Below are 14475 nucleotides of genomic sequence, written 5' to 3'. Positions count from 1 at the left end.
CCTAGGTGCTCCTAGGTGGTCGCTCTGATTAATATTCTACAACGCTGTCATAGAAATCTTCTAAAAACATCTTCAAAGTGTGGGAACATATTTAGCAGTTTTGACAATGAGTATTCAGGGGGATATTCATACATTTGCTTAAGTTCTATTAACTTCACTTCTCTTCACACTTTCAATGAGTTCAGCATTAGACAGCTGGCGCCCCCTCCTGGAATATAAATATAACTCTAGCACAGACGTATGTTTATCATTACACATGACGTATTAATGAGAATTCTGCACAAACACACATTGAAAAAACAGATGTAAATATGTTAAAATCAAAAAAAGAGAAAAGTTCTAGACAACTTCAAACTAGCTGAGGTAAATTATAGTATATTTGCAGTTACGGTGATAAATAATAAGCAGTAAATAGTAGATGTTTTAGAAAACCTTTACAAAAGTCTGGGTACATCAATTTTTAGTTACATTCTCGATTTGTTTCTGTACTGTTTCTAATACAAAGATGCTGGTGTCGTTACAGGAAATACACAGTACTGTGCAAACATCAGAGCACAACCTGCATTTGTTTCCCAGTTGAAACAGACATTTTAAGAATGGGTCTCATGTAACAGTTGGCTTTTGCATTTGCATATTGGATTTGCTCTTCCCTGAAGTGACACTAATAAAAAATAAAAACAAGAAATAAAAATGGACAAGCACAAAAAACAGGCTTTTAGGGCATTTTACATTACAGAAATCGGAGAAACAAAACATGGAATCTTTTAACCATGTCGTACTTTCTGTTCAGGTTGACGTTGATTGGTTTTAATAGAATATTAACTGAAAATAAAGATGCCAAATAAAATAACCTGTACGTGATTGCACTTAAGTTTAATGTATCTATTCAAACCAGATACAGTATCAGTCAAAAACAAGGTTTTCTAAATCTAGAATCTAGAATTAATTGTACTAAAAGCCTACTAAAGAGAAAACAACAAAAAATGAGTTTGACCACTCAATTCATCCAAGGATGTTGCAATTTCTTAAACTCTGGCTTAATGTTTAAAACATATTGATTTTGTATTGTAAACTCTTTTCCACTGATTGTAATATAAAATATTGTGTATGTAGTGAGCTTTTATAAAATAAGATCTTTCAGTCAGTTTAGTCAGTAAGTGTGTGTGGTTTTAGCACAGCTGCTCCATCAGATCCATCACTGTGCCTCTCGAGCGCAGTAATAAACAGCAGTGTCCTCTGCTCTCAGACTCTTGGCCTCTAAGAACTGCGTACTTGTGGAAACGTCCTCAGTCATTGTGAAGTGGTCTTTCACTGAATCTGCATATGTTGCTGAATTTGAGCCAGTGTCCATCCTCCCAATCCATTCCAGAGCTTGTCCTGGTTTCTGTCTTATCCAGTGCATGTAGTAGTCTGTCATTGTAAAGCCACTAATTTTACAGGAGATCTTCACAGCTTCTCCAGGTTTCTTCACCTCAGCAGAAGACTGGTCAAGTCGGATCTCAGCACTTATAATATCTGAAAAAATACGGCACATCACACTTAAAAACAACTCAAAATGTATTAAAACATACTCTCATATACATGTTTTAGAAGTCTAGCATACCTTGTGTTAGTATCAGTAGAAGAATGCAGTACTGAGCAACACTAAACCCCATGATGAAGCTCTTTGATGGCCGTTTACTAATTCAGTTCTGGAGGATGAAGTTATATGATCATTAGATGAGTAATGAGCTGATTTTTATGTGCTGTGTAAAATTGCATATATAAATTTACATAAACACTTTTTGACCAAACTGCTGTGTTTTGCATGAATGAAGGTTGAGCTCAGTGATCTCCCCCTAGTGTTCAGAGACAGTACTGCCGAAATGTCTTTCGCTCCCACTGTTTTTCAGCTTGCCTCACAGCAAGAAGGGCCTGTGCTCGATTTCCGGCTGGGTGATCGGGGTCCTTTCTGTGTGGAATTGGCATGTTCTCCATGAGTCTGCATGTGTTTCCTCTGGGTTCTCCTCCCACAGTCCAAAGACATGCAGTCAGGACAACTGGGCATGCTAAATTGACCCTAAATATGAATGTGTGTGGATGTATACATATGTCTGTCTGACCCGCGATGGACTGGCGGCCTGTCCAGGGTGTGTCCTGCCTTCTGCCCAATGACTGCTGGGATAAGCTCCACCCCCGCAACCCGAAGAATAAGTGGTTTAGTGGTGTGTGTGTGTGTGTGTGTGTGTGTATGTGTGTTTCAGCTGTGGATCCCAGTACCAGTGAAATGCTACAGTTGTTGTACAGCTGTGAACCTGTAGTAGTAAAGAATTTTTGGTAATGCTTTCTATGAAGACTGTGTTTATAAACATGAATAAGCAAAACTCTTTATAATGTAGTAACAACGCTTGGAAAGCATACCTGTAAATTCTAACAGTGCCTCATAAGGCTGCAATAACATAATACAATTCATTCTTTGATGACTTATGTTATAACACATATCACAATCCTTTACAACGCCTTTTAAAGGGATAATAGTCTGTACATAATGAAACAGCACCTGTTATAAAAACATCATGAACATTTAAAATGCTGTCAGTGTTTCGAGTAAAGTGGTTGATATTTCAGGTTATTCATATTTGAATGTTAAATGTTGTACTGCTTGTGTCTGTCAGTAAGAGCTCTATAGTATACAGTATATCTGTAATTATTGCTAGATCAGCTGTGATCATATCCTGCCCTGCAAGGTTAGTTAGGTAGCACTTATGTATTCTGCTCATATTTGGAAACTATAGAACAAACATTTGTTCAAAACAGTTGTTCTTATTGGACAGAACAGTTGGGTTTGCTGTAATCCTTGTGGTTACGGATTACTAGGAAAGTGTTCTCCAATTTTTCAAATGTTTGCAAAATTTTACATCCAAAGCATAGTGGAAATGACACAGTACACAGTTTTATTTTAAAATCTATTTATATGTTCAACGAGCATTTGTTTCCTCAAAACTAAATTTGAATAAATAAATAACTTTTTGAGTTCAGCCTCCCTCTGTTTACCCTGCACTCTAGTTTTTGTGCAGCTGTCTGTATGAGTTCCACCACAGTGAGTCTCTAGCACAGTAATACACTGCAGTGTCTTCAGGCTTCAGTTGACTCATGTGCAGGTAGAGATTAGAGCTGTCCTTGGATGCTGTGAATCTGCCCTGAACTGACTGGGCTGAGCTTTTGTAGGAATTAGAGTGATAGTAAATAATCCATTCCAGTCCTTTTCCAGGAGCCTGTCTGATCCAGTGCATGTTAGTGCCCCCCACACTGAATCCACTGCAGGCACAGGTCAGTTTGTGGGATCCACCTGGAGTCACTGTTACTGACCTCTCAGACTGTGTGAGGACAACCTGAGACTGGACACCTAAACAGAGAACCAGAGAAACAGCAGGTTAAACGTGGATAGTCGGTTTACTGCATTAATACGGTTCCTCACTGAGAGAGATAACAGACTCACATCCTGCCATCAGCAGCAGCAGTAAAGACGTGAGGAACATGGTGTTTGTGGAGCTGGAGCTGATCAGAGACACCAGAAACCTGGAGATCCTCTACAACCTGTCCTTCATTCACTCTACATATGGAGGAGTTTGATGAAGAGTTTGCATAACAGCTCAGTGATGGGAGACCAATAGGAGAGCAGTAGACAGGTTTGGTCTTTGAATGAAGGGCTCCCCCTACTGGAATATAAATAAAACATCAAGGAATTCATTTCACAGCTTCACTCAGATTCAGTTTTAGTCAGTTTGTTGGACATGATGTAAACATTACATTCAAGCAGTGTCAATGGATTCAAATCTGACTGTAATGTTGAATATCTGTAATATACATGATGATATGGTACTGTACTGTACCAAGTACTGTAACAAAGTCAAACTTCCTTTAAGTTTTCTGAAAAAATCTGCAGGGATATTTCTCCACACCTCCAAAGTTCAGTAGAGAGTTGGTTTGCCTTTTTGCTTCTCATAATTCAAGTAATGAAGAAGTCCATCTGCATATTCTCATCAGCCTGCTTGGGGTCTTTATCTTGCTGTAGTATAAATGGGCTCAAACAACTGTTTTCCAGAGGACATGCATTGACTGATGTATTATAATTTTATTTGTACTCATCAGCGCTCATGCCTTTAATCAGAAACAAATCACCAACTCCAGATGTAGTTAAACATCCACACACAAACCCACACTGATCCTCCACTATGCTTGACATGGTGTGAAGAGTGTTTCATTGCTTCAGTGGTGCACAAACTGTCTTCTGTTACAGATTTAGACTCATACGTTCTTTAATCTTTACTCCCCATCCCAGCTGCTTCTCAGCAACAGCTTCCTGACAGCTACACGTCCTTTGAGATGGTGGTAGTAGGTGTGATGTTCTGCCAGGTCTCCTCAGGAATATCAATATTAGCAATTTTACATGCAGATGTGAATGAAAGGTGTGAGGCAGCTGAGGTGAGTTTGGGTAGTTTGCTTGTGTGGGTTGAGATCCTCCACTCCAAATGATCTGCTCCAGACCTTTCCCTGGAGCCTGATCTGATCTAGACTGAGCCATCATCAGGTGTTGGCATTACCAGAAACCTCAAAAGTGCATGTAGAGTAACTTGGGAGACGAAATTTGATCTCAGCACAGTTAATTCTTGCATTGACTGTGGGGCAAGAAGACCTTTTTATGGACTTTCCATTTTGTTGCGTGAACAGTGAACATTTATGAGAAGAGAAGATCTTTCAGTCAGTTTAGTCAGTAAGTGTGTGTGGTTTTAGTACAGCTGCTCCATCAGATCCATCACTGTGGATATCGAGCGCAGTAATAACAGCAGTGTCCTCTGCTCTCAGACTCTTGGCCTCTAAGAACTGCGTACTTGTGGAAACGTCCTCAGTCATTGTGAAGTGGTCTTTCACTGAATCTGCATATCTTGCTGAATTTGAGCCAGTGTCCATCCTCCCAATCCATTCCAGAGCTTGTCCTGGTTTCTGTCTTATCCAGTGCAGGTAGTTGCTTGTCATGCTGTACCCACTAATTTTACAGGAGATCTTCACAGCTTCTCCAGGTTTCTTCACCTCAGCAGAAGACTGGTCAAGTCGGATCTCAGCACTTATAATATCTGAAAAAATAAAACATTTCACACTTCAAAACAACTCAAAGTGTATTAAAACATACTCTCATATACATGTTTTAGAAGTCTAACATACCTTGTGTTAGTATCAGTATAAGGATGCAGTACTGAGCAACACTAAACCCCATGATGAAGCTCTTTGATGGCTGTTCACTAATTCACTTCTGCAGTATGAGCACCAGGTGAGTAACCAGCTGATTTTTATGTGGTGCCTAAAATGCAGATATAAATGTAAATAAACACTCTTTGACCAATAGAGTTAGTTCAGTAACACTATCGTCCACTGCTATGCTTTGCATGAATAAAGGTTGAGCTCAGTGAGTTCAAGGTTGAACCCTAGTGTTCAGAGACAGCACTGCTGAAATGTCTTTCACTCTGTTTTACTGTTTTATCGCTGTTTTGCAGCTGTGGATCCCAGTACTACTGAAATGCCACAGTTGTTCTACGGTTGTGAACCGTATCTGTAGTAATGAAGCCATTTCTCTAATACTTTCTATAAAGCCTGTTCAGAAATCTCATTATGAATGTAACGAGATAAAAGAGTCAAGCATTTCAAATCTACAACTTTACGACTTTAAAAAGAGTCACACCTCTGAAAACTCCCACATCCATCATTAGCGCAGGTTAAAACAACCAGAGCTGTAGTGAACCTGCCTGGAGGAGAAGATGCAAGTGGACTTTACCCCACATACAGTGAGGATGGTTACAGAGTCACAACAAAGCCTTTTATTATCTAAACATAAATGTAAATACCTGGAGTTCATTAGACGCTGCTGAAACATTGACTTGTACTAGATGATCAGTCAGATGAGAAAACAAAGCTTTCTGAGAGCAAATATTTCCTTTTTCTGTTTTAAAATAGAAAGAAGGAGTAATGATGAAATTGGACAACGTAGAAATCTGTAGAAACTTTATTTTGTAGGTCTTTCATGAAGGATGTTGATACTGTGGCTTTATATTAAAGCAAAAACAGTGATTTGGATTATTTGACTACACTGTAACTCAAAGAGCAAAAAACAATATCAAACAAAACAACCACAACATTGTGACTCATAAAAATTGAATTCATCTTTTCCAAAAAAAGTTCATTTTTTAAACAGTAATGAAACAGAAATGGTCTGTTTGTTAAAGAAAAGCAAAACCAATGCAGAATTCATTTTAGCACAGTTGCTCCATCAGCTGCTTCACTGTGGCTGTCTTTGGATGCTATAGTATTCCAGCTGGTGGCTAGGGAATTGCTAGGTGTTTGTTAGGGTATAACTATGTGGTCACTCTTACAGTTACTAGAGGATTCATAGGTGGTTACCAAGATTAGAAATACTAATTCCAGCATATTCCACAACACGGTCATAGAAATTGCCTCAAAACATCTTGCATATGAAATAATTCTGATATTGATATAATTGATATAACATTCATACATTTGCTTCAGTTCTGAATATTCAGAGCAGTGTGGGTAATAAACAGTTGCTTACTCAACCTGATATCCACCTCCAACCATGCTTATCCCTTGTCCCTGTTCTTATGGCTGCCTTCTATCCAAATGATGAGTACTGAGTCCAAAATTGCTTCATATTATGGTGATTAGATTTACTTAAAGGTTTGAACCCACTGGCCAGTATAGTTTAAACTACTGTAATACGCTGTAATGTTGATATATCTTCAAAAACCCAATTGCTAAACTTTATTGTATGTAGAGAAGAGATTTGATATGAAATTTTCATAACAGGTCAATGACATCAGTAAATTCAGCATTAGAGAGTCGGTGCCCCCTACTGGGATATAAATGAAATTATAGGACAGGGGTGCTCAATCCTAGTGCTGGAGATCCTGAAGGCTCCTGAAGGCCTTGATTATCCTGGATCAGGTGTGTTAGATTAGGGCTGGGTCTAAACTCTGCAGGGTGGTAGATTTTAGTTTAATTAAACTCTCTGTATTTGTTTGTATAATTCAAACATGCTTTGGATTTTACATGCAAAAATGATTAAAGTGACAAGTTACTCAACAGAAAAGTTCAAAGCTGGCATTCAAGTTTTGTCCCTGGGTTTTTGTAAGCCGTGTTCATTAGTTAGTGTCACTGTGAGCCTTTTGCACAGTAATACACAGCTGTGTCTTCAGTCTGCAGATTCTGTCCTCGTAATGTTATTGTGTTGGTTCCAGTGTCTCTGGAGATGCTGAACTTGCTTTTCAGTTTATCACTGTAAGCTGTGCTCCCTGATGAATCCCAACTGATATATCCAACCCACTCCAGAGCTTTTCCTGCAGGCTGACGGATCCAAGATGTAGCATCACTTCTTACTGAATATGAAACCTTACAGTCGATGGTCAGACTCTGGCCTGGACGGACCACCATGGAACCAGGCTGAGTCAGTTCAAAACAGTGAACACCTGTAGATCAAAAATACAAAATTATTAGACATCTAATTTTGGACATAAACATAATTTAAATAACATTTTAGCACTTTTAGTAATTCACAGGATGCAGCTGCCAGCAGGAGCAGTAGAGATGTAGAGAACATGGTTGCGTTTGTAGTTGGACCTGTGGGATCTTCTCTGTTCTCCACAGCTTAATCGAGAGTGTCTCTTCTTCTAAATATAGAGAGATTCAGGGAGGGAGCTTGTATTTGCTTGTCTGATGACCCATGAAGGCCAAACCTATTTAAGACACAGTCGAGGGTCATTTCATCGTTTAAGGCAGTGCATGCTAGGAGGCACTTCACTGCATGATGTCAATGAATAAAAGCAGCAATGCTGTATTTACACTATATACAGTAATTCCACCATGTTTTCCCAAACATGCTTCTTCTCAGAACATCTTCAACGTGTACAGCTATACATGAAATGAAATTGATAATGGACTTTTCTGAATATTTAAATGGCTCACTCACACATATCCACCTCCACCCCTTCTCAGCCCTCATTTCAGGGAAATACACCTGTATTTATTGTCTTAAATCTATAAGCAGGGAAGTGAAGAATAAAATATATATATATTATATATGATAATAAAAATAGCTCCAACTTCCAAATTCCCACATCCATTGTTAGGGCAGTTTAAAACAACCAGAGCTGTAGTGAACCTGCCTAGAAGGGGATGCAAGTGTATTTTGCCCCCAGACACAGTTTAGTTTATGGTTATAGAGTCGACTCCACTACCGCAAAGCTGAGAAGTTGTATGAGACGCAAGACGACTGAAAATTTGACTGGAACAAAGTAGAAAAATCTAGAGTTATTAAGCTATTGTGCAGTTTTAAGAGTATATAATGAGTTTGCTTTTTTTCTTACAAAGCAAAGCAACAATAATAATTTTAATGAATGTTTATAATAACTTAGTAAACAAAAAAGGTGTTTTATATCTCAAAGAAGTAAAAATAAATAAATAAATAAATAAATAAAAACACTGCATAATCAACACAATGAATTGATTTTATGTTTTCAAAGAGAGCCCCGTTTTAAAATGGACAGAAATAAAAGTGGCACATTACTGAAAAGCAAAGTCTCTTTTTACAGAGCTGCAGATTAATTCTACTTAAAGCCTACAAAAGAGAAACCAATGCATAATACGGAATGGCTCTTCTTATTGTCCAGCGCAGTGATGAACAGCAGTGTCCTGAAGAAACTGGCTTCTTCACCTCAGCAGAAGACTGGTCAGCTCGGATCTCCGCACTTATAACATCTAACAAAGAAAAACTACAACGTTCACTTTACTGAGCAATACTAAACCCCATAATGAAACCTTTTGATGGGCTGATAGTTCACTACTTCAGTTCTGGAGCGTAATGTAATATATTAGGTGATAAATGGTCTGATATTTAATTGGAGCCTGTAATGCACAACCCTCTTTGATCAATAGAGTGAGTTCAGTAAAACTATCATCCACTACTATATTGTGCATGAGTAAAGGTTGAGCTCAGTGATCTCCCCCCAGTGTTCAGAGACAGTACTGCTGAAATGTCTTTCCGTGGATCCCAGTCCCATTGGAAAGCCACCAGGTTCTCCAATAGTGAATATCTGTAGTAGTAAATAATATTTCATTTGTGCAATTTACATCCTGACCATAAGGCATGACACAGTGCTGTGCAATGGCACTTTAAAGATTGTATTTAAAGATGTATTTATATGTTCAGCAAGCATGCATAACACTTCTAATCAAAACTGGAAAAATAAATAACTTTATGAAGCTGTTACAGAGAACCCCCACCCCCCACCCCCCACCCCCCCCCCCCCCTTTTATCTTCTGCTCTAGTTTTTGTGCAGCTGTCTGTATGAGTTCCACCACAGTGAGCCTGTAGCACAGTAATACACTGCAGTGTCTTCAGGCTTCAGTTGACTCATGTGCAGGTAGAGATTAGAGCTGTCCTTGGATGCTGTGAATCTGCCCTGAACTGACTGAGATGAGCCTTTGTCACTATCAGTGTAGTAGTGCATGATCCATTCCAGTCCTTTTCCAGGAGCCTGTCTGATCCAGTGCATCCTGGAGCTGCTCAAAGTAAATCCACTGCAGGCACAGGTCAGTTTCTTTGATCCACCTGGAGTCACTGTTACTGACCTCTCAGACTGTGTGAGGACAATCTGAGACTGGACACCTAAACAGAGAACCAGAGAAACAGCAGGTTAAACGTGGATAGTCAGTTTACTTCATTAATACGGTTCCTCACTGAGAGAGATAACAGACTCACATCCTGCCATCAGCAGCAGCAGTAAAGACCTGAGGAACATGGTGTTTGTGGAGCTGGAGCTGATCAGAGACACCAGAAACCTGGAGATCCTCTACAACCTGTCCTTCATTCACTCTACATATAGAGGAGTTTGATGAAGAGTTTGCATAACAGCTCAGTGATGTGAGACTCCACTGCTCTGGCTTTAGGAGAACAACAGGCAGGTCTGCTTTTTTTGAATGAAGGGCGCCCCCTACTGGAAGATAAATAAACATTGCTATTTCATCTGTTTGTTGGAGATGCCCTGAACATTCATTCAGTCAGTGACAATGGATTCAGATCTTCCTGTAATATTAAATGTCTTATTGTCCTTTAGTGTCCTCAGAAATATGAACTTTAGTCACAGTAAGTGCACCTGGTAAGACATTTATGAGGCAGCTAAAGTGAGCTGGACAGTATAACTTGTGTAACTGTTAGTGTTTCTGTTAAGGAGAACAATGTCAGTGAGATCTTTGGGAGCAGCTTCTGTCGGGTGGAAGCCGCTGTAACTGGCTGGTTTTAAGACCGGAATGATGGAAGAGTTAAAGTGGCTGTAGGTGCACAAACAGTAAGAGTGGACAAATTAAATGCTGAAAGATTTGATATCATACTTAGAGTTGATCGTTGTTTATTTAATGTTAAATATTTGTTTTCCTGCTAATAAAAACAAATAATGAATAAACGATAAAATCAGTTCTACTTAATAGCTGCTTCAGCTAGAAATGAAATAAACAAAATTCCACAGAGAAAATGTTTTTGGATTTTTCAAGGCCAAACTTAGGACAGCAAGTGAAATGCAAGATAAGGGTCTTTGAAGAACGTCTATAGATCCTCCACTCCAAATGAAGCACACCTGATCTTTCCCTGGTCCCTGGTTCCTGGTCCCTGGTCTCTGATCTAGGCTGTGCCATCATTGCTGGAAACCTCACAGTACAACATGCAGGGTAACGTGGGGGTTGAACCCTTTCTTGGTAATGGGGCAAGAAGCCCTTTTTAAGGATTCTAATTTTGCATGCATTAAAAATAAAATGGTCTGTTCTTTGAGTTTATTTCCCATGACACTGAAAAGCTTTATGCATCATCATTCTGTACATGATACTCAAGCATACATAAGATTTACCTTTACAGTGTAAGGACATTAAGGCATGTCCCTCGTTTTCCCCACTTCATATAGAGATAACTGCTCATCTAGGAATTTTAACTTAATGTTAGCAAAAGATTGTGTCAATCAAATTGCTTTAACTTTCATGAAATGAGAAACACTTTGTTTATTGATTTTATATTTTAAAACACCACTTTTTTGTATATATTAACAGCACCTTGTGTTTTACATGCAAAAAAGACAAATATGACACAAGCGACTATTTAATGACCCTTTCAAGTTTAGCTGAGTGTCGGCTCTGGGTTTTTGTAAGCCGTGTTCATTAGTTAGTGTCACTGTGTGTCTCGCACAGTAATACACAGCTGTGTCTTCAGTCTGCAGGTTCTGTCCTCGTAATGTTATTGTGTTGGTTCCAGTGTCTCTGGAGAAGCTGAACTTGCTCTTCAGTTTATCACTGTAAGCTGTGCTCCCATCACTATACATATATCCAATCCACTCCAGAGCTTTTCCTGCAGGCTGTCGGATCCAAGCTGAATAATAGCTTGTAACTGAATATGAAACCTTGCAGTCGATGGTCAGACTCTGGCCTGGACGGACCACCATGGAACCAGGCTGAGTCAGTTCTTCACAGTGAACACCTGTAGATCAAAACCACAAAGTTACTAAATGTGTCACCTTGTACATAAACTTTACGACTTTAAAAAGAGTCACACCTCTGAAAACTCCCACATCCATCATTAGCGCAGGTTAAAACAACCAGAGCTGTAGTGAACCTGCCTGGAGGAGAAGATGCAAGTGGACTTTACCCCACATACAGTGAGGATGGTTACAGAGTCACAACAAAGCCTTTTATTATCTAAACATAAATGTAAATACCTGGAGTTCATTAGACGCTGCTGAAACATTGACTTGTACTAGATGATCAGTCAGATGAGAAAACAAAGCTTTCTGAGAGCAAATATTTCCTTTTTCTGTTTTAAAATAGAAAGAAGGAGTAATGATGAAATTGGACAACGTAGAAATCTGTAGAAACTTTATTTTGTAGGTCTTTCATGAAGGATGTTGATACTGTGGCTTTATATTAAAGCAAAAACAGTGATTTGGATTATTTGACTACACTGTAACTCAAAGAGCAAAAAACAATATCAAACAAAACAACCACAACATTGTGACTCATAAAAATTGAATTCATCTTTTCCAAAAAAAGTTCATTTTTTAAACAGTAATGAAACAGAAATGGTCTGTTTGTTCAAGAAAAGCAAAACCAATGCAGAATTCATTTTAGCACAGTTGCTCCATCAGCTGCTTCACTGTGGCTGTCTTTGGATGCTATAGTATTCCAGCTGGTGGCTAGGGAATTGCTAGGTGTTTGTTAGGGTATAACTATGTGGTCACTCTTACAGTTACTAGAGGATTCATAGGTGGTTACCAAGATTAGAAATACTAATTCCAGCATATTCCACAACACGGTCATAGAAATTGCCTCAAAACATCTTGCATATGAAATAATTCTGATATTGATATAATTGATATAACATTCATACATTTGCTTCAGTTCTGAATATTCAGAGCAGTGTGGGTAATAAACAGTTGCTTACTCAACCTGATATCCACCTCCAACCATGCTTATCCCTTGTCCCTGTTCTTATGGCTGCCTTCTATCCAAATGATGAGTACTGAGTCCAACATTGCTTCATATTATGGTGATTAGATTTACTTAAAGGTTTGAACCCACTGGCCAGTATAGTTTAAACTACTGTAATACGCTGTAATGTTGATATATCTTCAAAAACCCAATTGCTAAACTTTATTGTATGTAGAGAAGAGATTTGATATGAAATTTTCATAACAGGTCAATGACATCAGTAAATTCAGCATTAGAGAGTCGGTGCCCCCTACTGGGATATAAATGAAATTATAGGACAGGGGTGCTCAATCCTAGTGCTGGAGATCCTGAAGGCTCCTGAAGGCCTTGATTATCCTGGATCAGGTGTGTTAGATTAGGGCTGGGTCTAAACTCTGCAGGGTGGTAGATTTTAGTTTAATTAAACTCTCTGTATTTGTTTGTATAATTCAAACATGCTTTGGATTTTACATGCAAAAATGATTAAAGTGACAAGTTACTCAACAGAAAAGTTCAAAGCTGGTATTCAAGTTTTGTCCCTGGGTTTTTGTAAGCCGTGTTCATTAGTTAGTGTCACTGTGAGCCTTTTGCACAGTAATACACAGCTGTGTCTTCAGTCTGCAGATTCTGTCCTCGTAATGTTATTGTGTTGGTTCCAGTGTCTCTGGAGATGCTGAACTTGCTCTTCAGTTTATCACTGTAAGCTGTGCTCCCTGATGAATCCCAACTGATATATCCAACCCACTCCAGAGCTTTTCCTGCAGGCTGACGGATCCAAGATGTAGCATCACTTCTTACTGAATATGAAACCTTACAGTCGATGGTCAGACTCTGGCCTGGACGGACCACCATGGAACCAGGCTGAGTCAGTTCAAAACAGTGAACACCTGTAGATCAAAAATACAAAATTATTAGACATCTAATTTTGGACATAAACATAATTTAAATAACATTTTAGCACTTTTAGTAATTCACAGGATGCAGCTGCCAGCAGGAGCAGTAGAGATGTAGAGAACATGGTTGCGTTTGTAGTTGGACCTGTGGGATCTTCTCTGTTCTCCACAGCTTAATCGAGAGTGTCTCTTCTTCTAAATATAGAGAGATTCAGGGAGGGAGCTTGTATTTGCTTGTCTGATGACCCATGAAGGCCAAACCTATTTAAGACACAGTCGAGGGTCATTTCATCGTTTAAGGCAGTGCATGCTAGGAGGCACTTCACTGCATGATGTCAATGAATAAAAGCAGCAATGCTGTATTTACACTATATACAGTAATTCCACCATGTTTTCCCAAACATGCTTCTTCTCAGAACATCTTCAACGTGTACAGCTATACATGAAATGAAATTGATAATGGACTTTTCTGAATATTTAAATGGCTCACTCACACATATCCACCTCCACCCCTTCTCAGCCCTCATTTCAGGGAAATACACCTGTATTTATTGTCTTAAATCTATAAGCAGGGAAGTGAAGAATAAAATATATATATATTATATATGATAATAAAAATAGCTCCAACTTCCAAATTCCCACATCCATTGTTAGGGCAGTTTAAAACAACCAGAGCTGTAGTGAACCTGCCTAGAAGGGGATGCAAGTGTATTTTGCCCCCAGACACAGTTTAGTTTATGGTTATAGAGTCGACTCCACTACCGCAAAGCTGAGAAGTTGTATGAGACGCAAGACGACTGAAAATTTGACTGGAACAAAGTAGAAAAATCTAGAGTTATTAAGCTATTGTGCAGTTTTAAGAGTATATAATGAGTTTGCTTTTTTTCTTACAAAGCAAAGCAACAATAATAATTTTAATGAATGTTTATAATAACTTAGTAAACAAAAAAGGTGTTTTATATCTCAAAGAAGTAAAAATAAATAAATAAATAAATAAATAAAAACACTGCATAATCAACACAATGAATTGATT

At 38.7% G+C, this 14475-nt stretch overlaps 1 protein-coding gene and 1 gene segment (V, D, J or C); both read right to left on the bottom strand.

Annotated features, from left to right (window-relative positions):
• The window catches only part of LOC108414177, a 512138-nt gene that overhangs the window by 260330 nt on the left and 237333 nt on the right, over window positions 1–14475 (bottom strand).
• Window positions 1–14475, bottom strand: part of LOC108436641 (immunoglobulin gamma-1 heavy chain-like) — a 395990-nt gene that overhangs the window by 269224 nt on the left and 112291 nt on the right. Inside the window, exons 1-3 of one of the 3 annotated variants that reach the window (XM_037544751.1) lie at window positions 9806–9921; window positions 9412–9712; window positions 3278–3285 (exon numbers count right to left, since the gene is read on the bottom strand). The exons of 1 other annotated variant lie outside the window; for it this stretch is intronic. In XM_037544751.1, the coding sequence (XP_037400648.1) occupies window positions 3278–3285; window positions 9412–9712; window positions 9806–9845 (349 nt within the window). In that variant the 5' untranslated portion in view covers window positions 9846–9921. Of the gene's footprint in view, window positions 1–3277; window positions 3286–9411; window positions 9713–9805; window positions 9922–14475 lie in introns of those variants that run through there. One more of the 3 variants, XM_037544752.1, reaches the window with a different exon arrangement.

The sequence above is a fragment of the Pygocentrus nattereri genome, chromosome 14, assembly GCF_015220715.1.
Source record: "Pygocentrus nattereri isolate fPygNat1 chromosome 14, fPygNat1.pri, whole genome shotgun sequence".
Classification (NCBI taxonomy): domain Eukaryota; kingdom Metazoa; phylum Chordata; class Actinopteri; order Characiformes; family Serrasalmidae; genus Pygocentrus; species Pygocentrus nattereri.
This window is presented reverse-complemented; position numbering and strand designations above follow the sequence as displayed.